This window comes from Haliaeetus albicilla, chromosome 18 (genome assembly GCF_947461875.1).
Source record: "Haliaeetus albicilla chromosome 18, bHalAlb1.1, whole genome shotgun sequence".
Lineage (NCBI taxonomy): Eukaryota > Metazoa > Chordata > Aves > Accipitriformes > Accipitridae > Haliaeetus > Haliaeetus albicilla.
In genome coordinates this window covers 27,937,806-27,961,866 of record NC_091500.1, presented here as the reverse complement: position 1 = coordinate 27,961,866, position 24,061 = coordinate 27,937,806, and the positions used below count along the sequence as shown (strand labels likewise).

At 69.4% G+C, this 24,061-nt stretch overlaps 4 protein-coding genes across 10 annotated transcripts in view; 2 read left to right on the top strand and 2 right to left on the bottom strand.

Annotated features, from left to right (window-relative positions):
* Positions 1 to 1,667, top strand: part of TNS2 (tensin 2) — a 33,815-nt gene extending 32,148 nt beyond the window's left edge. Inside the window, 1 exon segment of the mRNA XM_069806045.1 lies at positions 1,643 to 1,667. The gene's annotated coding sequence lies outside the window, so the exon portion shown is untranslated.
* ZNF740 (zinc finger protein 740) lies at positions 4 to 5,039 on the top strand. 7 transcript variants are annotated; one of them, XM_069806039.1, is made up of 8 exons: positions 827 to 1,230; positions 2,193 to 2,435; positions 3,044 to 3,175; positions 3,470 to 3,556; positions 3,662 to 3,733; positions 3,871 to 3,994; positions 4,107 to 4,225; positions 4,352 to 5,039. In XM_069806039.1, the coding sequence occupies exons 2-8, from the start codon at positions 2,418 to 2,420 to the stop codon at positions 4,439 to 4,441; spliced, it is 642 nt and encodes a 213-aa protein (XP_069662140.1). In that variant the 5' UTR covers positions 827 to 1,230; positions 2,193 to 2,417; the 3' UTR covers positions 4,442 to 5,039. The 7 variants fall into 7 exon arrangements, with proteins under 7 accessions (XP_069662138.1, XP_069662141.1, XP_069662140.1 ...); XM_069806038.1 differs by having other exon boundaries at positions 2,187 to 2,435; XM_069806042.1 differs by having other exon boundaries at positions 830 to 1,230; positions 2,187 to 2,590.
* A 1,529-nt stretch (positions 5,040 to 6,568) lies between these two features.
* ITGB7 (integrin subunit beta 7) lies at positions 6,569 to 15,030 on the bottom strand. The gene is given in 16 exon segments (XM_069806030.1): positions 6,569 to 6,764; positions 6,862 to 7,022; positions 7,561 to 7,790; positions 8,401 to 8,623; positions 9,310 to 9,533; positions 9,699 to 9,886; positions 10,249 to 10,389; positions 10,493 to 10,582; positions 10,665 to 10,760; positions 10,849 to 10,910; positions 10,913 to 11,006; positions 12,220 to 12,260; positions 12,263 to 12,460; positions 12,562 to 12,733; positions 12,957 to 13,157; positions 14,957 to 15,030. Coding segments are annotated over 15 exon segments (2,064 nt in total). The 5' UTR covers positions 13,038 to 13,157; positions 14,957 to 15,030; the 3' UTR covers positions 6,569 to 6,701.
* Positions 15,031 to 15,807: 777 nt separating this feature from the next.
* Positions 15,808 to 23,676, bottom strand: RARG (retinoic acid receptor gamma). Its single transcript, XM_069806034.1, has 8 exons — positions 23,488 to 23,676; positions 20,884 to 21,032; positions 20,211 to 20,352; positions 19,648 to 19,808; positions 19,367 to 19,543; positions 19,082 to 19,286; positions 17,919 to 18,077; positions 15,808 to 17,302 (listed from the first exon to the last, which is right to left on the bottom strand). The coding sequence occupies exons 1-8, from the start codon at positions 23,630 to 23,632 to the stop codon at positions 17,127 to 17,129; spliced, it is 1,314 nt and encodes a 437-aa protein (XP_069662135.1). The 5' UTR covers positions 23,633 to 23,676; the 3' UTR covers positions 15,808 to 17,126.
* Positions 23,677 to 24,061: the final 385 nt, after the last annotated feature.

Below are 24,061 nucleotides of genomic sequence, written 5' to 3'. Positions count from 1 at the left end.
TTCCCACCCTGAGCGGGGATCGGCGGAGCGTGCCGGCGAGGAAGCGTGCCAGGATGAGGTGCTCCCGGCTCGCCCTCACCTCGTGCAGGCAGGGATTATCCTCTCGGCCACGTCGTCGCAGAGGGACAAGGGACAAAGTACGCGGTGGCGAAGAGCGGCTCTTAAAGACGCACCTGGGGGGCCGGGGCGGGGGGGGGGGGGCTTCCCCAAAGTTGTGCCCCCATCCCAGCGGGGCTCTGGGAGCCAGGCAGCATGCAGGCAGGGTGGAGCAGCGGGGACGGTGCCTCCAGGGAGCTGAGGGGAGACGGGAGGGAAGCAGTTAGCAGAGAGCAGCCATCCCCGATGTCCCCCCCCACCCCGTGCCTGTGCACCCCGCCGGGCCTGGGGTCGTCACCGAGAGCACCGGGCAGCCAGCGGGAGGCAGGGGGACAGGGACGTGGCTTTCGCCCTTTGTGGGGGGAACCCAGCACTGCCACCGGCCCCGGTGCCAGGGCTGCCCAGCCGGGAGGGGACAAGGGGCCACCGGGAGCCACCAGCCAGGGACAGGCCTGTCCCCAGCAGCGAGAGAGGATGGGGAGACCCTATTTGCCCCCCCCCCAAGCCCCCCCGGCCACGGCCTCAAGCCACGGGGAAGGACAGGAACTGCCCTAGGGGGCCAGTGAGGTGGGGGGACAGAGGAAGGAGGGGACCAACCCCCCCCGAGGGGGTCACAGGGGGATGGGGGTCCCCCCAAGGGGGTCGTAGCAGGGCGCGGGGGGGCTGTGTGTGTAAAAACTCCCCCCGGGGACAACGAGGGGGGGGCAGGGCCTATCCCAGGGGGGAGGCAGGGGAGCAATGACGTACAGGCAGTTCTCCCCGGGGCAACCAGGGCGGTCAGCGGGGGGGGGGGGCTCAGGCCCGGGCCCGAACCCGGGCCCACCGGCGGACCAGGCCGCGCCGTCCCGCGTTGCCCCGGCAACAGCCCCGACCCTAAGATGGCGTCTCAGGCGGCGGCGTCACGGCGCGGCGGCGCGCATGCGCGGCGGTGCGCACGGCCCTTCCCCCCCCACACTTCCTGCCGCTCCCCCGCCGGAAGCGCTGGCGCGGCGAGGGAGGGAGGGAGGGAGGGTGTTTCCGGTTCCGGGTCGGCGGCGGCGGCCGAGGAAGGGGGGGGGCGCTGGGGCCGCGGCTGTTTGTAAACTTGTCGGTGCGGCGGGCGGCGCGGAGCCGAGCGCGGAGGGGCCGCGGCAGGTACGGACCCGCTCCTTCCCGCCGGCACGGAGCTCCCCGGGAGGGAGGGAGAAGGGGAGGACGGGCGGTATCGGGCTCACGGCCCGGCCCGGCCTAGCGGGGGCCGCCCGCGCGTCTCACCGGGCCCGGCCGCCGCCGCCGCCTCAGCCCCGCCCCTCCCGGGCGGCACCGGGGAGGGGGGGAGGGGGAAGCGGGGGGGGCGGCGGGAGGGGTGGGGGGGAAATGGCCGGGCGGGCCCAGCGCGCAGGCGCGGTACGCCCCTACCGGGAGGGGCAGCCCCTCCCCCCGCGGGGTCACCCCTCTGCCCCCGGTGTGACACCCACCCCCCCACGGTGTGATCCCCCTCCCCCGGTGCCCGCCCCGGGAGCCCCGGTGTCATCCCGCCCCTGACACAGGATCACAATCCCCCTCCCCGGGACCCCCCCCCCCCCCGCCCTGGGACCCCCCGCCTTGGCACACCCCTCACACACGCACAGGGTGACCCCCACCGGGATCATCCCCAGCCCCCGACATGTCACCCCGCCCTGGGACACCAGCACCCTTGTCACACAGGGTCAGCCCCCCAGGATCCCCCCATCCCCATATCACCTCACCCTAGGACACCCCCCCCCACCCCCCGCGCACTCCAGGGTCACTCACACCCCCAGGACCCCCCTTCTGCACCCTCAGGGTCATTCACCCCCACCTTGGGACACCCCCCACGCACTCCAAGGTCCCCCTCCCCCAGTGTCACCCCCTGCCCCCCCCTCCATGCCATCATCCCCACCCGTGTCACCCCCCACCCCAGAGCCACCCCCCCACCTCCTATCCCCCACACCCAAATCGACCCTGTGGGGGGGTCTGGCTGGGGCTCAGCAGGGACAGGGACCTCCCCCCCCCCCCACCTTGGGGCCGGTCTCCCCCCCCATCCCGGGGGGGGCCTTCCCCCCCCATAACCATCCCCTCCCTCCCCGCAGGCGAAGACCGGCACCGGCACCGGCACCGGCAGCGGCAGCAGCGTTGTCCCCGCGGGGAGCCGGCTCCCACCCCGGGCAGGGGGGGGCGGGGGGGGGAAGGGAGGGGAGATGTCCCCTCTCTAAGAAGCGTTACAGGCAGCTGCCCGTCCTGCCTAACCCTGCCTAACCCTGCCAGCCCCCCCCGGGGTTGAGGAGGAAGCGCCTCACCGCACCCGCGGCGCCGGGGCAAAGATGTCGGCAAAGTGGAGGGTACTGGACGAGCCCGGCAAAAAAAAAAAAAAAATGATTAACTGAACCCACCTTTCTAACCGTTAAAAAAATTCTTTTCCTGGGCGAGAATTAAGGCTAAAGAATTGTTACAATCCGTTTGTCGAGGACAGACAGACAGACACAAGATGGCTCAGGTAATGAGCCCCAATTTTCCCACCCGTTCCCCAAGATCCGAAGCCGAGAAGCGTGGGGAGGGGGGGGAGAGCGCTCGGCCCGGCAGCTCCCTCCCCGCTGGGGCGGTGGGTGCCGGCGCGGGCCCCCCCCCCGTCACCCCATCACCCTCCCCGTCCCAGGTCCTTTCCGGAGCCGGCAGAGCTTTTCCCGGCCGCCGTTCCAGGGATCATCCGAACTCTCCCGATAGCCGTTAGGTCCTCGGCGGGCCTCACGAAAAGGGGGTTTGGGGAGGGGGGGGGGTCTCGTGCCTCCCCCCCCTCCCCCTCTTATTTATCGCTCGGTCGAAGGCGTCCGGTCTCCGTCCCCCTCGCAAGGGTTTGGTTTTTGGTTTTGGTTCGTTTGAGGGGCCGGGGGGGGTTGGTTCGCCCCGGCGGCGCCTGCAGCTGGGCCGCCTCTCCCCCCTCTCCCGGCAGGCGAGCCTCCTGGCCTGCGAGGGCCTCTCCGGCGTCTGCTTGGTGCCGACGGTGGCCAGCAAGAAGATGATGCCGAAACAGAGCTCGAAACAAGGCGAGAGCAGGGAGAGGGGGAGCAGCCCCGACGTGCTGGTACGGCCGCTCCCCGCTGCGGGGAGGGCTCGGGGGCACGGCGGGCGCTGCAATTCCGTTCTCTCCTCCTTTCGTTTGCTTTTTCCTTCTTGCATTTGGATTTTCCCTCCTTTCGCTCGTTTTTTCCCTCCTTTCGCTCGTTTTTTCCCTCCTTTCGCTCGTTTTTTCCTTTAACTTGACTTTCTCCCCCTTTAATTTCGCTTTCTCCTTTAATTCCGCTTTGTCCACCTTTAATTCGATTTTTTTTTCCTCCTTTAACATCATTTTCTTCTCCTCTAATCTGATTTTTTTGAGGCTCTCCGTCAGGACGGCGAGAAGTCCCGCAGTCGCAAAGAGGAGGAAACAGCCGAGGCCTCGCAGCCGAAAAAATCCATTAAAAAGGCAGGTCGTGGGACCCCGATTTCACGGGATGGGGGGGTGGCGCGGGGGGGGGGGTCCTGGGGCAGGAACAGGCGCGACTGACCCAGTCCTCCCTCCCCGTGCCAGCGCCGCAAGCGGGTGGCCGGCGCCGAGGGACCCAGCCGCTCCTCCCGGAGAGGATCCCGCCTCGGCAGCCAGGTTTGCCGCCGTGGAGGAGGAGGAGGAGGAGGAGGAGGAAGATTTCCCAAACTCCGGCAGGCGCAGGACGGCCGGGGGGGGGCTCTGGGGGGCAGATTTGCCCCCCCCCCCGCTGACGGGGGTTCTCTGCTCTGCAGGTGGTGGTGATCGAGCAGAACGGCTCCTTCCAGCTGAGGATCCCCAAAAACTTCATCTGCGAGCACTGCTTTGGCGCCTTCCGCAGCAGCTACCACCTCAAGAGACACATCCTCATCCACACCGGTAACGGCGGCCGACGCCCCACCTCCCACCCCCCTAACGAGCGCCAAGCTGCCTTAATTAAACACCCTGCTCCCCCCTAATTATGTATCGTGGCCTCCCCGCTTCCCTCCAGGCGAGAAGCCCTTCGAGTGCGATGTGTGCGACATGCGCTTCATCCAGAAATATCACCTGGAGCGTCACAAGCGCGTCCACAGCGGGGAGAAACCCTACCAGTGCGAGCGCTGCATGCAGGTACCGCCCCAGGGGAGCCAGGATCCGGCCGGGATCCGCTCCCTAGGGATCCGGACAGGGCTGGAGGGGTGAGAACACCCCCCCCCCAGGGCTCATAACCGCCCCCCTCCCCAACCTCTGCCACAGAGCTTCTCCAGGACAGACCGGCTGCTGAGACACAAACGAATGTGCCAAGGTTGCCAAACCAAGACCCCCGACTCGCAGCTGCTGCTCTAGGAGCCGAGCTGAGCCCCGGCACCGGCCGGGAATGCCGACGGCAGCTCCGGGGGTGGTTGTTTTTCCTTCCTCCCCCCCCCCCCCTTCCTTCCTCCTCCTCCATTTCTCCTGGGTTTTCACCCCTGTTCCAGCTCCCCACGGCAGGGACGGGGAAGAGCCGGCCGCTCGCCCGGACTTTCAGCTGACAGCGCTGTCCATAACTCGAAGATGATCTGGAAAAACCTTCCCCCGACCGGCAGAAACCACAGGCAGCTGCCTCTAAACCTGCCTCTTATTTCCCCCCCCCCGTTTTATTCCCGAGTCCCGCCCTCCCCCTCTCAGGAAAGGCTTGGAGCCCCAAGCCGGCCTAAAGCAGAGCAAAACCGGGACGCCTCCAGCCCCGACCGCTTCCTTTCGGCCGCCGGACGGGCTCGCGCAGGCGCTCGGCTCTCAGGTAGGAGGGTCTCGCAGGGAGGAACCGTGTCTAAGCCCCTTTTTTTTTGTTGTTTTTTGAGAAAAAAGAGGAAAAACAAGTGTTGGTGGGGCTGCAGCGGCTGTCAGCTGTGGGGGGGGGGCCGTCCCAGCAGCGAGCTCTGCGGTGCTTCCCTTTTCCTTTTGAGTTTCTTCATTGGTTTTTTTTGTTGTTGTTTTCTTCTCCTTTCCGCGCGCGTTTTGGGGCCGTTGCCTTTGCTCGCCTCCACCCCTGGCTCCAGTGGGGGGGCCGGGGCTGTGACGCACCTGGGGGGGGTGCTGAGGTGAGACTGAGCCTCACCCAAAAACAAGCTGTTTGCTGGAAAACCCCGATGATGAGGGGAAGACCCTTGACCTGAACAGCCCTGGAGCCTTCGGGGGGGGCAAGGGGTGGCCGTGGAGAGACCCCCCCACCCCAGCTCCCAGCCCTCCTCCCTGCTGGGGAGGGGGGTGTCACCCCTGCTTGCCCCCACGCCGCATTTCGGGGATGCCGGAGAAGAGTCGGGCTCTTTGGGGACAGTCCTGGAGACACCGACGGTGCCTGGCTGCCCCCCCAGCCCCTCCTGCGACCCCCCCCAAAGCACAGACTGCTCTGCAAGGGGGTCCTGGATGCTGTGCTGTCCCACATCGAACACTTCCATGCCGGGGGGGGCAAAGGGGCCGAATTTGGCTGCTGCTCCCAACCCCGCTCCCAAGTCATCGTTTTTGCGCCCTGTTCCTCTTTCTGGCGCTGCCTGGAACTGGGGTCGGTACCGAATGCGGCTGGGGGGGGAGCGGTTGTGCTGTCTCTGTTGATACCACGTCGGGACACCCCAATGGACAGGAGACACCCCACTCCCCCCCATTTTGGGACCCCCCCGGCTGCGCTGCAAGAAGAGCTTTGGCTGGGGCAGCTCCTGGCAGGGGGCTGCAGGCAGGAGCCGAGACCCCCCCTCGCCTGACTCCGTCGCCGTCAGCCTTTTGCGTCTCTGGGATTTGGTGGGGGGTGGGAGGGCCAGGCCGGGTTTTTGGGAGCTCGGGGGGGGGGGAGGTCAGACCCTGCCCCAGCGTGGGAAAGCCGGGGGGGGCTGACTAAAACCGGGACCGAAACCGGGAGCGAAACCGGCAGCACCGAGGTTTCGCCGTCTGCACCAGTGAGGGCAAAAGTGCAGCGGCCACATCCAGACACCCCCCCTCCTCTGGGCCCCCCCCCCCAAACCCAGGGAGGGGGCACAGGGGCCCCCTGCCCCCCCCAGCTTCATTTTTGGGGGGTGTTTTTTTGTTGGTTTTGTTGGGTTTAATACATTTATTTTGCTATGGGGGAAGGGAAGGGGGGGCGGGGGGGGGTCAGGGTGCGGCCCCGGGGCGGGGGGGGGGTGGGGGGATGTCAGGGTGTGGCCCCAGGGCTGACCCTGTGTCACTTTTAAACTGTAGTTTTTTTCTAAGCCGTCCCCAGCGTGTCCCCCCCCCCCCACTCCCACCCCCGCAGCGTCGGTCCCTGTCCCCCCCCCCCCCCCCCCGCCCCAGCCTTTAGGGTTTATTTAAATAAAAACTCGTCGGGTTTTTTCTTTTTTAACCCGGGCTCCACTTCTTGATGGGGGGGGGGGGGCTGGATCTGGCTGGGAGCTGTCGCCCCCCCCTCCCCAGCACCCACTTACCTCCCTCCTTGGGGACCTGGCCCCACTGGCAAAGGGAGGTGACAGTGTCATGAGTTGGGGGGGACACGGCGGCTCCTTTTATTGAGGGTCTTCCAGCGCAGCAAGGTGGGGGGGGGACTGGGGGGGTGTCCCTGGGGACACAGTGGGGTCGGGGTGGTTTTCGGGTTGTCCCCTCAGCCTGGCCGGTAACTGGGGTTGACGGTGGTGGTGGTGGCACTTCTGTAGAGGGGGTTGTTCTGTGGGGAGGACAGCATTGGGGGGGGGGGTCAGGGCCTTGACCCGGGGGTGGTGGCCCCAGTTCGGGGACAAGACGGGGTACGTGGGGATGGTCACCTCGTTCCAACGGGCGTGCTGGCGTTCCCGCTGGAAGCGCCGAAATTCCCGCCGGTCGTAGACCTCGGTGGCGATGCGGTACAGCCCCAGCACCAGCAGCCCCAGCACCACCGTCCCGGCCACCAGTCCGGCCACCAGCCCCACCGTGCCCTCCGTCCCGGCTGGGGGAGAGGGGCAGGGCTGGGGGGGGGCCGTAGTGGCAAGGAACCCCCCCCAACCAGCTCTAGGGTCCCACAGGCTCAAGGACCCCCCCCCCCCAGGGTCCCATGAGGGTGAGTACCACCCACCCACGGGGTCCCATGGGTGCAGGGAAGCCCCCCCCTCCCATCCATGGGGTCCTGCGGGTGCAAAGACTCTCCCCCCCCCGCCCCCCGACCACCCAGCCGTGGGTGTCTGGGGGTGCAAGGATGCTCCCCCCAGGTATATGGGGCCCTTGGGGCATGGGGGTCCCATAGGTGCAAACACCCCCCCACCCAGGCGTAGGGCCTGGTGGGGTGCAGGGTTTATTGTGGGTGCGGGGACCCCCCCCCCCCCGCCTTGGGCAGGGTGTCTTTTGGGGTGCAGGGTCTCTCAGGACAGGGACCCCCCCACCAGGCAGGGGGTCCCTTAGGGTGCAGGGACCCCCGGGGAAGAGGGTCTGTGGAGACACGGCATCCGTGGGGGGGGGCATGGGGGTCCCCGGGGTGCCCCCGCACTCACCCTCCTCAACCCAGACAGTCAGCGTCACCTCCCTGTCCTCATCCTCATCCTCGCCACCCCCTCCCTCGATGAGGATGAGGAGGACGCGGCCGTCCTCGGTCTTCTCCCGGCACCAGGCGTGGGGGTCCGGGGGGGGCATGGGCAGCACCCGGGTGGTGACGTGGGCGCAGGCACGGCTGCAGTTCCCCCGCAGCGGCCCCAGCCCGAAGGCGCTGCAGTCGGCGCAGTCCCTGGGGACCCCCGGCCCCCCCATCAGGGCGCTGGCCTTGGCCCCCTGCCCCCTGTCCCCATGTCCCCTGCCAGCCCCCAAGCCACCCCATCCCCTCCACGCCCGTGTCCTCGTCCCCCCATCCCTCGTCCCCATCCCCTCAGCCCCCCTACGCCCCCCATCCCCATGTCCCCATCCCCCTGTCCCCGTTCCCCCACCCTTGTCCTGTGTCCCAATCCCGGTCCCTGTCCCCATCCCCTCAGCCCCTGTCCCCTCCCCACCCGTGTCCCCATCCCAACCTCTGTCCCCGTACCCCCCTGGCCACCCCATTCTGCCCCCCCCCCATGACCTCTGTCCCCACCCGCGTCCCATGTCCCCATCCCAATCCCGGTCCCTGTCCCCATCCCCTCAGCCCCTGTCCCCTCCCCACCCGTGCCCCCATCCCAATCTCTGTCCCCATACCCCCCTGGCCACCCCATTCCGTGCCCCCCCCATGACCTCTGTGCCCCACCTGCATCCCATGTCCCCACCCACGTCCCATGTCCCCATCCCAATCCCGGTCCCTGTCCCATGTCCCCATCCCAATCCCAATCCCTGTCCCATGTCCCCATGCCGGGGGGGGGGGGGCTCACCGGAGGCGCTGGCAGGGGGTACGGCAGGAGGGGCAGCGGGCGCAGAAGGGTCCCACGTAGCCGGGCTGGCAGACGCAGCTCCCGCAGATGCAGCTCCCGTGGCCGCTGCATTCCCGGCCACCCTGCAGGCAGCCCCCCCGGCCCAGGGGGCAACCGCAGCCGCTGCCCCCGAAGCCCTCGTGGCACCGGCACGTCCCGCACACGCACTCGCCCCGCTGCGGGCCTGGGCACCCACCGCGTTGGCATCACGCGGCCCCCAAACGGCCACCGCCATGTCCCCCGGACCCCCCGCTCCCGCGTGGGACCCGTGGGACAGGGATGGGACCACCCATAGTGGGATGGGAACATGATGGGGACAGGACCCCCGTGGGGAGGGGATCCGTGGGGACAAGGGCACCTGATGGGGACGGGACCCCCCCCACGGGGACAGGGATACATGATGGGGACAGGACCTGTGGGACAGGAGCATGCCATGGGGATGGGACCCCCGTGGGGACAGGACCCCCGTGGGGATAGGACCCATGGGACAGGGCCACACGATGGGGATGGGACCCCCGTGGGGATGGGACCCCCGTGGGGACAGGACCCCTGTGGGGACAGGACCCATCACACGATGGGGATGGGACCCCCCCACGGGGACAGGGACACGTGATGGGGACAGGACCTGTGGGACAGGAGCACGCCATGGGGATGGGACCCCTGTGGGGACAGGACCCCCGTGGGGATAGGACCCACGGGACAGGGCCACACGATGGGGATGGGACCCCCCCCTTGGAGATGGGACCCCTGGGGACAGGGATGTGTGACAGGGATGGGACCCATGGGGACAGCCCCCCCCCCAGGGATGGGAACCCCCAGGACGGGCACAGGCGTAGCCCCCGTGTCCCTCCCATGTGTGTCCCCCCCCACCTCCGCAGGGCAGCCCCTCATGGCGCTCGCAGCCGCTGTTGTCGCACTGGCAGAGGGTCCCGCTGAGCCCGGGGGGGCACTCGCAGGCACCGCAGACGCACTGGCCTCTCCCGCTGCAAGGGGGTCCCGTGCTGTTGGGGGGCCGGCAGCCCCCCGCCGCCTCCGCCGCCTCCGCCGCTGCCCCCTCGCACTCACACCGACGGCCCCGACGACCCCCCGGGCACCTGGGGCAAAAGTGGGGGGGGGGGCATCAGCCATGGACACCCCCCTGCTTTGCCTCCATCCCTCCCCTTGGACCCCCAGCCCACCCCCCCCATTGCCTCCAGCCCACTCCCCCAGCTCCCCATCCTGCCCCCCCCCCCAGCCCGTGCCCCCCCACCCCTGGGTACCTGCAGACCCCGCAGAGGAGGGTGCCGCCGTGGCAGAGGGAGTCCTGGGGCCGATGGTGGGTGCAGGAGCACCCGCAGAGGGTGTCCAGCTCCAGGCTCAGCTCCTCGGCGAAGCCCAGCACCCGCAGTCCCACCCGCTGCGGGGACCCCAGGCAGACCCCCGCCTGCACCCGCACCGTGAAGGTCACCTGGGGGTTGGGGGGGGCGGGGGGGGTCAGCCACGGCACAAGGGGATGGAGAGGGACACACAGACAGGTCGGACGGGGGGACACACGGGTGGGTGCAGGATCAGTCCCTGGGGCTCTGCCACCCCCGTGGGTCCCCCACGTCCCAGCTCTGTCACCACCCGGGGTGGGGGGGGCCCAATCCAGCCCAACCTGACCCAGCCCAGCACCCCCAGCCCTACCTGCTGCCCCACGGGGCTGTGTCCCCCCCCCCAACCTGTGGCCCCCCCGAGCCTGTGCCCCCCCATGCCTGTGCCGACGTCCCCCCCCATGCCCACCAAGCCCATGCCCACGTTCCCCTATATCCCCCCCCAGTGTCTCCCCACCTCCTGGTTGACACGGACGCCGGTGCAGAAACCCCCGTGGGGCCGGGGGGGGCCGGGGGGGCCCCCGCAGTGGGACTCATAGCTGAGGCTGATGCCGGGGGGGAGCGGCGAGTGCTGCAGCTCCACGGTGGACGAGAGGCTCTGGGGGGAGAACGACACCCGTGGGTGTCAGCGCCCACCGACCCTCCCTGGGGGGGTACCCGGCCCACCCAGGCACCCCGTGTGTGCCCCCCCCCCCACTCACGTTGTAGGCGTCAGCGATGAGCTGCACCACGTTGCTGGAGTCCTCCCGCAGTTCCCCCACCACCGATTTGGGGATCAGGCGGCTCAGCTCCTGCGTGGGCACAGGGTCAGGGTGGGGGGGACACCCAGGACCCCCCCCCCGTGGGACAGCCCCCCCCCCCCCCCCCACTCACCTGGTAGACGGGCACGGTGGGACCCGTGACGGCGAAGATGGGCTGGATGTTGGCGGCCGAAAGCACTTGGGCCAAGTGGCCCACCGAGGGGTAGTCCTGCAAGGTGGGGGGGGGACACACATGGGTGCTGGGTCCCCCCCTCCAACCTCACCGCCCCCCCCCCCCCCGGTGTCCGGGGACCTACATAGAGGTGGCTTTTGGTGTAGACGCCGCTGGCATCGAGGTGGCAGCGGGTGTCGCTGGGACGACGATCCCCCCCAGTTTGCCGTCCCCCGCCGTGTGGAAGGTGTCGTCGGAGGCGAAGACCAGCAGGCGGGTGACGGGGCGCCAGCCGATGAGCTCCTGGGGGGGGGGGCACGGGGGGGGGGGTCGGGTGCACGCCAAGCTTGGACACGGGCGTGGGCGCTGGCAAGCTTGCGTGCGTGCTTGCGCGGGTTTTTGCATGCGGGCATGCTTGCACCCACATTTCCAGGCAGTTGTGCTTGCGTGCACGCTTACGTGGGGTTTTGCAGGCAGGCACGCTTGCACGCACGCACGCTTGCACATGCTCTTGCAGGCGCACTTGCATGTGCTTTTGCATGCAGCAACGCTTGCACACACACTTGCAGGCAGGCGCACCTGCACATGCTCTTGCACACGGTTTTGCAGGCAAGCACACTTGCACATGCTCTTGCAGGCACCTGTGCACGCAGGCTCACTCGCAGGCTTGCATGCTTGCACGCACACACGCTTGCACATGCTCTTGCAGGCGCACTTGCATGTGCTTTTGCATGCAGCAACACTTGCACACACACTTGCAGGCAGGCGCACCTGCACATGCTCTTGCACACGCTTTTGCATTGCAGGCAAGCACACTTGCACATCCTCTTGCAGGCAGGCATGCTTGCATGCACACTTGCACATGCTCTTGCAGGCACCTGTGCACGCAGGCTCACTCGCAGGCTTGCATGCTTGCACGCACACACGCTTGCACATGCTCTTGCAGGCGCACTTGCATGTGCTTTTGCATGCAGCAACGCTTGCACACACACTTGCAGGCAGGCGCACCTGCACATACTCTTGCACACGCTTTTGCAGGCAAGCACACTTGCACATGCTCTTGCAGGCACCCACGCATGCAGGCTCGCTTGCAGGCAGGCACGCTTGCACGCACGCTTGCACACGCTTTCGCAGGCAAGCATATTTGCACGCACGCTTGCACACGCTCTTGCAGGCACCCATGCAGGCAGGCATGCACGCTTGCACACGCTCTTGCAGGCAGGCGCACTTGCAGGATCACGTGCGGGCAGGCACGCTCGCGCTCGCCCTTGCACGCAGGCACGCTCGCAGACTTGCACGGCCCTCTTGCACGCAGAAATGCTCGCACGCAGGCTCCCGTGCGCGGCAACGCTTGCAGGCAAGCGCGGTTTCAGGCAGGCCCCCTCGCAGACGCTCTTGCACGCAGCCGACCGTCCCAGCCCCGCTCGCCCGCACGCTTGCGCGCAGAAACGCCCGTGCGTCCACTCGCGGATCCCCTTGCACGTGGGCTCGCCCGCGCGCGCTCCCACGTGCCCACCTCGCAGACGGCCACCTGCATGATGGCGTCGAAGCCGCCCTCGGTGCGTCCAGGTTGCCGGAGATGCGCTGGCGGCTGACGCGTTCGGCGAATTCCCCGGCGTCGGCGGTGAGGGAGAGGACGTGGCGGAATGCGACGGGGGGGTCGCAAGGTTCTTGCCGCTCGGGACAGGGGTTCCGCAGTTTGGAGGGCACCGTGCTGACGTAGGGCAGCACCGTCTTGTCCACGAAAGAACCGAAACCTGGCGGACAACGAAGCGTTGGTGGTGCAGGAGTGTGGGGAAAAAAAAAGGGGGGGGGGGCACCCGAGCACCCCGAAATCTCCCCCCGGCGTTGTCCCCACCGATGCGGACGGAGGAGGTGACGTTGCGCAGGGCGGCCAGGAGGTCGCTGCCCAGCTTGCGGACGTTCTCCAGGTCGTCCCTCATGGAGTAGGAGAGATCCATCAGGTAGTAGAGGTCCACGGGGTGACCCGGCGCCCGCCGGAAACCGCACCTGGAAACTCTGCTCCTCCCCTGGGGTGGGGGTCAGGGGGGCCGGTGGCCTCCCCCCCCCCCAAAACCCAAGCCCTCAGCTCCCCCCGCATCCCACCAGCACCCAGCATCACTCCGTCCCCCCCCTCCATCCTCCTCCTCCAGCCCCCCACCCATCCTCCACCTTCCTCTTCACCCCCCCCAACCCACCACCCATCCCTCTTCCCCCCCCCCCATTTTCTGCATCTTCTCCCCCCCCCCTCACCCGGCCTGAGTTGCAGCTGGATGCTCTGGGGCCGCAGCTGGGTGGGCCCCCCCCGGCCCCCCCCGGGACCCAACTCCTCATCCTCCAGCACCCTCACGCTGCCGCGGGGCTCCACCACGGCGCCGGGGGGCACCCAGCTCGCTCCAGGGTCTCCCGTGGGGCGCAGCGGGTGGCTTCGGCCTCCCCCCGCCGCGTGAAATCCTGTGGGAAATGGAGGGGTCAGCGCCAGCAGCTCCCCCTGCCCCACCCTGCCCCCGCACGCACCGCTCCACGTGTGTCCCCCCCCTCCACCCACCCCACAGCCACCTGCACCCCCGCCCCGGCACCCACTCCCCGGCACCCATCGCTCTGCGCCCCACATCCCTCCTGCACCCCTCGCTCGTGTCCCCAGCACCCATCGCCCCAGACCTCGCCTCCCTGCACCCCGCGTCCCTCTGCAGTGTCCCTCCGGCACCCCCCCCGCACCCCATTTCCCTGCACCCCACTTCCCCTGCACCCCTCGTTCTGCATCCCACATTCCCCTGCACCCCACGTTCCCCTGCACCCCTCGTTCTGCATCCCCTGCACCCCACGTTCCCCTGCACCCATCGTTCCCCCTGCACCCCACGTTCTGCATCTCCTACACCCCACGTTGCCTGCACCCCACGTTCTGCATCCCTGCACCCCACGTTCCCCTGCACCCCTCGTTCTGCATCCCACATTCCCCTGCACCCCATGTTCCCCTGCACCCCTCGTTCTGCATCCCCTGCACCCCACGTTCCCCTGCACCCATCGTTCCCCTGCACCCCACGTTCTGCATCCCCTGCACCCCACGTTCCCCTGCACCCATCGTTCCCCTGCACCCCACATTCTGCATCCCCTGCACCCCACGTTCCCCTGCACCCATCGTTCCCCTGCACCCCACGTTCTGCATCCCCTGCACCCCACGTTCCCCTGCACCCATCGTTCCCCTGCACCCCACATTCTGCATCCCCTGCACCCCACGTTCCCCTGCACCCATCGTTCCCCTGCACCCCACGTTCTGCATCCCCTGCACCCCACGTTGCCTGCACCCCACGTTCTGCATCCCCTGCACCCCCCGTTCCCCTGCACCCCTCACCCTGCCACCCCCAAGGGGACGTGGGAGACAGACGGGTGCTGCGGGGGGGGCCACCCCCCACCCCCCCACCCCCCCGGCTGTTTGTCACTGAGGTTTTGCTGCTTCCTGGTGACAAACCGCAGGGATGGGGGGGGGTGGGGGGGGTCATGCAAGGGAAGGGGGTGGGGGGCTGGCACCCACCGGGCCCCACAGCACATGGGGGGGCCCCAGAGACAACAGGGACCCTCATGGGATACTTGGGGGCCCGGGGACCCCCAGGCACACGGTCCCCAGGGAGCCTGGGACCCCCCCCCCCCCGGCACCGCACCCCAAGGGACACCAGCCCCCCCCCCCCCCCCCGCTGCACCCCTACTGCAACAGGATGCTGCAGCCCCACGGGGACCCCAGGGACCCCCCCCGGACATGGGGACTTCGTGGGGACCCCCCAGGGCACCGTGACCACCCCCCCCGGGAAATGGGGACCGCATGGAACCCCCCCCATGGGACACGGGGATCCCCACATCTCAGGGGGACCCCCAGGCACCCCAGCTCACCCCACTCCCCCGCCCTGCGACCCCCCCAAAGCCACACTGTGACCCCCCCCCACGGACAAGACCGACCCCCCCCCCTCGGGAAATGGGGACCGCATGGAACCCCCCCCATGGGACACGGGGACCCCCACATCTCAGGGGGACCCCACATCTCAGGGGGACCCCCAGCTCACCCCACTCCCCCGCCCTGCGACCCCCCCCCAAAGCCACAGTGTGACCCCCCCCCGCGGCCACGACCCCCCCCCCCCCTCCCCGGGACACAACGCCCCCCTCCAATATGGTGGGGAACCCCCAAAACCGGCCCCTGAGCTCTGCAGGTGGGGGGGTCAGGTTGAGGGGGGGGGTCGGGGGGGATCCCCCCCCCCACTCACCGGGTGCTCGCACCAGGCGCATCGCGGGTGGGAGCGGACACACGCCTCACAGGACGCCTGCGGCTCGCAGGACCCTGGGGACACCCGGGGGGGGGTGTCAGGGTGCCTGGGGTGGGGGAAGGGACCCCCCTCCCCGCGGGTGCCCCCCCCCCAAAAAAAAATCCCCTTTACCTTCCCCGGCCCCCCCCGGGGCCGCCAGCAGCAGCGGCAGCAGCAGGAGCCCCCCCGGCCGCCCCATGGCCCCGGCGCTGCTGGGAGGCGGCCGGGGGGGGGGACGACGGGACGACATGGGGGGGGGCGGCTCCCGGGGGGGGCGGGGCGGGGCCGCATCCTGCCCCGGGGCGGGGGGGGGGGGGTGGAACCCCGGGGGGGGCGGTGGGCAGGGGTACCCTTGGGTGGGGGTCTGGGTGCCCGTGGGGGGGGGTATAGGTGGGCTGGGGGGGGTCGGGGGGAGGTTTTGGGCGCTGCTGGGGGGTATGGGGGGGAGCTCCCCGTGGGGGGGGGGTCGGCGGTACGAGGGGTGCACCGGCCACTGGGGGGGGGGGGAATGGGGTTGGGGGGCCCCCCCCCCGGGGGGGGTCCCCGTTGTCTTGGGGGCGTTCCCTTCCCCCCCCCCGGGGTGCCCCCCTTATCCCCGTGCCCCCCCCGTTATCCCTGGGGGGGGTTCCCAACTGTTCCCAAGAGTGGGGGGGGGTCCCCAACTGTCCCCAAGGGGGGGGGCAGGGGTGTCCCCAGTCATCCTCGAGGGGGGGTCCCCCATCATCTCGGGGTCCCCCCTGGTTCCAAGAGTCCCATGTGTGTGCCCCCCCGAATGCCTCCCCCGCTCCCCCCCACGACACCAGGACCCCCCCCAAATTTCTATCACTTTATTTTGCAAAAATAGAAAAGTCCCGTGTCCCCTCCCCCGGTGAAAGGGGGGGGGGGCGGGTGGGCTGTAAACATGGCAGAAGGGCCCCCCCGGCAAGAGGGGGGAGGGCAGCTCGGACACCGGGGGGGGGTGGCAGGGGGCAGCGGCGGGGGTCTACCCCCCCCCCGGGCCGGGGGGACCCCGGTGTAAACGCAAAGGAATAAATAACAGGTGAAAAGTGCTGCCCCGGGGGGGGGGGGCACCCCCCCGTGTAGTGTAACAGGCCCCCCCCGAGGGCTGTGCACCCCTCAATTGGGGGGGGGCAAATTGGGGGGGGGGGGGTAGGGACCCTCCCCATCCAGCCAGGCTGGGAGTAACAGACATTGGGGGGGGGGGGGGGGGGGCAGTTTGGTCCTGGGGGGCAGTTGGGGTGTGATACACTCCTCGCCCCCCCAAAGCTGCCCTGGGGGGGGGGGGGCACCAGGCATGGCCCCCCCCATGGCATTGGGGTCACTGTGACTATGGCTTGAGACCCCCCCCAGAAATACTGGGGGGGTCTAGGGGGGGTCACCTTGTGCCCCTCATCTTTGGTCTCTATAGTGTTCTGTGCCGGGGGGGGGGGGGGGGGGGGGAAGAGCGGGGGGGGATTTTGGGGTTCCCCCACCCCAACAGCGTCAAAAAGCAAAACCCACAAGCAGCGCCCCACCCCCCCCCCCCCCCAAATATAAAATAAACCAGCAAATAAAATGCCCCCCCTCAGAATGGGGGGGGGGGTTCCTGCCTGTGCCCCAGCAGTGCCCTGGGAGGGGGGGGAGGGAATGGGGGTGCCCCCCCCTCCAAATCCACCCTGTCTCCAATAAATAAAGTCCTGGATGCCTGGGCCCCCCCCCACCCCCGGTTTGACGAGGGGGAGGTGCGTAGCGGGGGGGGCACCCCAGGGGGTGTCAGGCATTAATTTGGGGAGGGGGGAGGCAATTTCTGTCCATCGTTGCCCCCCCCCTCAAATCCCCCCCCCAATACAAGGGTGGGGGGGCTGTAGCGGGGCTGGGGGGGGGGGGTAGGGCTTTGGCATGAAGCTGAGGTTGGGGTGGGGGGGCCTCCCTGGGCCCCCCAGCTTAAGGCAATAGCTCTGCCACGGGGTCCCCCCCGGGCCAACTCCGTCAGTCTCTGGAGCCCCCCCCAAGTTTTTGGGGGGGGGGGGGCCACACCATGGGGGCTCCCCCTCCCCGGAGCAAGAAGGGGGGGCCCTGGAAGGCAGTTGTGAATGTCCAACCCCGGTGGGGGGGTTATGGTGGCCCCCCCCCCCCCGGCACAGGCAGGGGGCTATGGGGAAGCGGGGGGGCCGGGGGGGCTGTCCTGGGCGGCGGGGGGCTCTGGGGGTGGGGGGGGCTGCGCCGCCTCCTCCTCCTGGAACATCTCGGGGTTCTCCAGCATCTCCCGGATGAGGGGGGGCATCGGCCCCGGGATCTCCATCTTCAGCGTGATGGCTCGCTCTGCGCCTGCGGGACCCCCCCCCCCCGTCAGCTGACAGCCGTGCCCCCCCCGTGAGCTTCAAACCCCCCCCCCGTGAGCTTCAACCCCCCCACTGCAAGCAAGTCCCCCACCCTGCGAGCTTCCCCCCCCAAGCAAGCCCCCTCTGAGCACCTTCCCCGCAAGCATCACCAGGAGCTCCCCCCCCAGCACCCCCCCCCCCAAAACAACCCCCACGCGAGCTTCCCTGCAACCTTCCCACCCCAGGAGCCAGCCCCTCCGAGCACCCCCCCACCTACAAGTTTCCCCCCGCGAGCTACCCCCCCCCATGAACAAGCCCCTCCAAGCATCCCCCCAAATTTCCCCCCTACGTTTCCCCGCGAGCATCCCCCCTCGTGAACATCATCCCCGCAAGCTTCCCCCCCCGTGAGCGAGCCCCTCCGAGCACCCCCCCACCCACAAGAGTCCCCCCCCATGAGCATCCCCCCACCATCTCCCCGCCACCAGCTTCCCCCCACGAACGAGCCCCTCTGAGCACCCCAAATTTTCCCCCCCGCAACCTTCCCCCACCCCTCTCCCTTCCAGGACCCTCCCAGGCCTTTGCGGGGGGGGGGGTCCCGGGGGTCCCCTGTCCCCCCCCCTCACCCTTGGTGCTGATGCCACGCAGGTCGGTGATCTTCATGAGCATTCGTGGGAACATGTGGGGCTGGCGGGGCCGGCGTCGGCGCGCGTAAACCTTCAGCGCTTCCAGCAGCGGCTCCTGCAGCTTCTCCACCTTCTCCGGCTCCTCCAGGTCCATGCGGTCTGGACGGGGGGGACACACACACGGTGGGGGGGTGTCACCAGCCCCGGTCACCCCCTTCTGTCCTCTATGGCCCCTCGTCTGACACCCATCCCTGAGCCCCGAATCCAGCAGGGTGTCCCTGGCGTCCCCATGTCCTCCTGATCCGGAGGTCCCGTGTCCCAGCTGCCTCCTGGCCTGGTGGTCCCAATGTCCCCACGTCCTCCTGATCCGGAGGTCCCTGCGTCCCCTTGTCCCTGCTTCCTCCTGGCCCTGAGGTCCCCGTGTCCTTGCTGCCCCATCATCCAGAGACCCCCACGTCCCTGCTTCCTCCTGAAGTCCCCACATCCCCACTGCCTCTTGGCCCAGAGGTCCCCGTGTCCCTGCCACCTCCTGGACCGGGGGTCCCGCGTCCCCACGTCCCTGCTGCATCCTAGCCTGGAGCTCCTCCATGTCCCCACGTCCTCCTGGCCTGGAGGTCCCCATGTCCCCACGTCCTCCTGGCCTGGAGGTCCCCATGTCCCTACGTCCCCGCTGCCTCCTGGCCTGGAGGTCCCTATGTCCCCATGTCCCCAGTACCTCCTGGAAGACAGGTCCCCGTGTCCCTGCCACCTCCTGGACCAGGGGTCCTGCATCCCCACGTCCCTGCCACCTCCTGGACTGGGGGTCCCCATGTCCCCACATCCCTGCTGCATCCTAGCCTGGAGCTCCTCCATGTCCCCACGTCCTCCTGGCCTGGAGGTCCCCATGTCCCCACATCCCCGCTGCCTCCTGATCTGGACGTCCCCATGTCCCCAGTACCTCCTAGAAGACAGGTCCCCGTGTCCCTGCCACCTCCTGGACCGGGGGTCCCGCGTCCCCACGTCCCTGCTGCATCCTAGCCTGGAGCTCCTCCATGTCCCCACGTCCTCCCCGCCTGGAGGTCCCCACGTCCCCACTGCCTCCTGAGCCAGAGGTGCCCGTGTCCCCACTACCTCCTGGCCTGGAGGACCCCCTGTGTCCCCCGTCCCCCCCTCCGGTCCCCCACCTCCGCAGATGAGGCAGATGGCGCTGAGCAGCCCGGTCTCGGTGTCGTCCATCTGGAGGGGCAGCAGCTGCCCGGCGAAGGCGAAGACGAGGTCGGTGAGGGGCCCGAAGCCGGCGTTGTGCATCTGCGTCCGATTCAGCGTCAGCCCGTCCGAGAAGGTCATGGTGTCCTGCTCCGGCGTGTAGCGCGTGCAGATCCGCAGCATCTACGGGGGACGGACGGGGGGGGTGTGTCAGGACCCATGTGAGGCACCCCCCTGACCTCCCCTCCGCCCCGGACCCTCACCAGGATATCGAGGCACGCGGCCTTGAGGAGGGTGATCTGGTCGGCCATGCTGAGGGCGGTGAAGCCGGGCAGGCGCTTGGCGAACTCCACGATCTTGATGATGCACTTGGTGGCCAACTCGCTGAACTTGTCCCACAGCCCCAGGTCCAGCTGCACCCGGTGGTCAGCGCTCGAGTTCTTGGCGAGGGGGATGGACAGACAAGCAAGGGGACTCAACTACGGGTCTGAGGGTGGTGGGGGTCGTCCCCCCCAGCCCCGGTGCCCCCTCCCCGGGTGCTCACCGTGGTGTATTTGCCCAGCTGGCAGAGGGAGGGGAAGGTCTCCTGGTGGGCTCTGCTGACCTTCTGCACCAGCTCCTCCAGCTCCGGGCTCAGCTCGTAGCTCTCGGCCGTCACCTCCTCCTTCACCTCCTTCTTCTTCTTGTTCCTGTCGTTACGGACGGCTGCGGGGGGGGGGGGGTGGTGGAGGATCAGGAGGGGATTTGGGGGTGCCCCCCACCCCCTCCCCAGGCGGTGTTTCCTGGCCCCCCCCCTCCTTTCACCGGGGCGCGCGGACAGGATGTGTGAGCAGGATATCCACATATAGCACAATGCAGCCGGAGGGGATGCCAAGGCCCCCCCACCCTGGGGGGGGCACCGGCCAAGCCCCCCCCCCCCCGGGCCGTCACCAGCCCTGCCTGCCCCCCCCAGTCCCAAATCCTCCCAAGGGACGGGGACATCCCCACCGCGAGGGTGCCCAGCCCCGCAGGGACAGACCCAGAGGGACATCGGTGATGCCCAGCGGAGTGGGGGGACGGTGGTGTGTCCCCCGCCTCGGGACGCCCCCCCCCAGGACCCCAGCGCACCTTCCTTGGACATGCCGACCTCGAAGCACTTCTGGAGGCGGCAGAACTGGCAGCGGTTGCGCGTCACCTTGTTGATCTGGCAGTTCTTGTCCCGGTGGCACGTGTACACCATGTTCTTCTGGATGCTGCGGCGGAAAAAGCCCTGGGGGGACACACGGGGGACATGGGGGGTGATGGGGGGGCTGGTGGCATATGTGGGGGGTTCTCCCCAGTCCCAGTTCCCCAGTGACCCCTACCCAGCAAGGCTCCCCAGTGCCCGGGGGGGGGAGCTCCCCAGAGTCCCTGGGGGGGGCTCTCCAGTGCCCTCCCAGCAAGACTACCTAGTACCAGTGGGGGGGGGGTCCCCAGCATCCCCAAGTGGGATTCCCAGTGTCCATGAGCTGCTCTCCAGCACCCCTGGGGGGGGTTCCTAGTGCTTGGCGGGGTCCCCAGGCTGCCCTGGGTGGGCTCCCCAGTATCGCCCAGCAAGGCTCCCCAGCATCCCTGGGGGGGGGGGCTCCCCAGTCCCTGGGGCGGGGGGCTCCCCAGTCCCACCAGCAAGGCTCCCCAGTGCCCCCCTGCGCAGGCTCCCTAGTGCTCCCAGGATTCCCCACTCCCCCCAGCAAGGCTCCCCACTCCCCCCATGGGGTCCGCAGTGCCCAGGGAGGGGGGGTCTCCCCGGCCCCCCCCTCACCTTGCAGCCCTCGCAGGAGCTGACGCCGTAGTGGTAGCCCGAGGACTTGTCGCTGCAGACGAAGCAGGGCTTGTAGACGCGGGGCGGGGGGGGCGGCGAGGGCGAGCTGGGCACCATCTCCTCCGAGCTCCGGCTCTGGGTCTCCACGGCTGTGGGGGGGGGACAAAGTGGGGGGGGGGGTCAGGCAGCTGCTGGAGACACCACCTCACCCCCCCAACCTGCATGAGACCCCCCAAGGCTGGGAGAGGCCACCACCCCATGTTGCTGGTTGGGGGGGGGGGGCGGAACTGAGGCACAGGGCGGGGGGGGGGGGCAGGAGTCTGGCTGGCCCCTCCCTATTCATGTGGGTCATGGGGGTCCCCGTGGGGTGGGAAGGGGTCACGGGGGTCCCACAGGCTGTCCCCAGGGAGCTGTGTCTGTCCTGGGGGGGGAACTGAGGGACAGGGACGGGGGGGGGGGGACAATGAGGAGAAAAGGCGGGGGGGGGTTGCAGGCCAGCACCCCCTCACCATGCACCCACATGCCCCCCCCCCACCTACCCAGGACCCCTACAACCCCCCCAGCCCCAAAACTGGGGGGGGGGGGGGGGTGTCCTAACCCCCCCCAATGGCCCTGGGGGTGTCACCACGGGGTGGTGACATCAATGTCACTGCCGGGGGGTGGAGGGGGGGGACACACACAGGCGGACCCCACCCTGCCCCGCAGCCCGGGCGGGCAGCTGGGGGTGGGTGAGGTTTTTTTTTGTGTGTGTGTTTTTATAAAAAAAGCCGAAATTGCTGAAATTGAGGAAATTCCTGCCCTCGCCCGGCGTCAAACAGCCCATTTATAACCGGCCCTAAAACGGTTGCAGCTGGGCCGGGGGGGGGGGGACGGGGGAACGACAGGGGGAACACACAACACGGGTGGGAGCCCCCCCGCCTCGCACACGCATGTGCGCGCGCACACACAGACACACACATACACACTCCATGGTCACCCGAAAACAAACAGGGCCCCCCCCTCCGCCCCCCGCCCTGGAAAACCGCAACCGGGCGCCACACCCTGTGACACCCCCTCGCACGCTCACCTCGCACGCCCCTTGTGCAAGTGGGGGGGGAGCGTGCGTGGGGTGCCCCCCCAGTCGCCCCAAAGCCACTGGGACCCGTCTGGGGGCACCTCAAGTCGGGGGGGATGGATCCGGCCCACCCCAGGTGCTGTTGGTGCCCCACAGAGGGTGCTGGGGGATGGTTTTTTTTTGGGGGGGGGGAGCACACTGGGGTTCCCCTCCCTGTGCCTCAGTTTCCCCTCAAGGCTAAGTTTTGATTTTGAAGGGGGGGGTGTCTGACCCAACTCCAGGCACCAACCCAAAAAACCCAACACCCCAAAACCACCCGGGGGGGGGGCACACCCCCATTGGGGAGGGGACACAACACTGCGGGGACCCCCCCAAAACCCCCCCTCAGTTTTTGGGGAGCTGCCTGGCTTCAAGGCAGGGTTCCCCCCCTCAGCCCTCCACAGAGCCTAACTTGGGGGGGCAGGGGGACCCCCCCCTGCCCAGCCGGGGGCTGCTGGCCCCTCCAGTCACCCGGCTGAATAGGGGGGCCCCCCCAGCCCCCCCCGGGGGGGGGGTGAGGCCGGTTTTGGGGCGGCCCCGCAGGGGTTAAGTGCCACATTGGCAGCGGCGCTGGGCGGGTGCGGCAGCCCCGGACTGGAACCAGTTGGGCCGGGGAGCTGGGAAAGGCGGGGGGGACCGGAGGGGGGGGGAGTCCCGCCTGCGGGCACCGGGACGGGATGGGGGGGGTCTGGGGGGGGGTCCCGCTGCATCGCCAGCCCCCCCCGAAGCTGGCGGGACCCCCCCCCGTGTGGCCCCCCCCAGCCCGTTTGTGCCCAAATTTCCACGGGGCGCTTGGGGGGGGGGGGGGGGCTGCGGCTGCCCCCCCCCCCCCAGGCCCCATGGGGTGTCCGGCCCCAAAGCGGGTCCTTACTGCTGCCCCCCCAAATGGGTCCAGGACCCCAAATCGGCTTCACCCCCCCCCAAAAGGGGTCCTTTGTGGTACCCCCAAATGGGGTCCACGTCCCTGTGTCGTCCCCCCCCCCCCAAACCGGGTCCCTCCTGCTGCTGCCTCCCCCCAAACCGGGTCCCGATCCCCGTGCCCCCCCCCCAAAAGCACTCCCCGTCCCCCCCCCCGGGGTCCTTCATGCCACCCCCCCAAACCAGTATGTCCCCACCCCCGGGTCCCTCCTGCACTGGGTGCTACCGGCATGGGGGGGGGGGGGGTCCAACCCCCCTCTCCCCCCCCCCTTTACACCCCCCCCCAGGCACACGCAACCCCCCCCCCTCCACACCCCCGCGCGTCACACACCCAAGTTTCCACACCCCCGCGCGTCACTGGCACACACTCACGCTTACTCACACACTCGCAGTTACACACTCAGTCACACACTCGGTCACACACTCAGTCACACACTCCCCCCCCGTGGGTCGCAGACACGCGTGAACACCCCCCCCACACACACTCACCCCCTCCGCGCCCCCCCCCCCGTCCCCGCTGCCGCTGTCTGGGACCCGCACGGCGTCCCAGCCCCCCTCCCACCCCCTCCCTCCTCACGCTCGCCCCCCCGTACCGCGGCGGGCGGGCGGCGGCCAGGCGAAGGGCGGCAGGGCCCCGCAGCGCGGCCCGTACCCCGCCTTGCGCAGGGCGCAGGCCCCGCGGTTGGTCACGTCGTGCAGCCGCCGCGGCCCCGCCAGCGCCTCCAGGCAGTCGTACATGGCGGCGGCGGGGGGGGGGGGGGCAAAACCTCACCGGCCCCCGGGCCTCGATCCACGGCCCCGATCCCGGCCCCGGCCCCGGCCCCGGCGGGGTGCGGCGCGGCCCGGCCCGGCCCCGCGGCCCAGCGACCGGGGCGGGGGCGGGGCCTAGGGAGGGGGCGCGGACGGGGGCGGGGACGGGCGGGCACACGCGCCGGTGAGTGGGGGGACGGGACGGACGGGGGGACGCGGGGGGAGCCGGAGGCGCGGCGGGTCACGACACGCGGTGTCACGAACACGCGGGGTGTCACACACACGCGGGGTGTCACACTCACACGGGGTGTCACACACACGCGGGGTGCCACACACGAGCACGCGGGGTGTCACACACACGCGGGGTGTCACACTCACACGGGGTGTCACACACACGCGGGGTGCCACACACGAGCA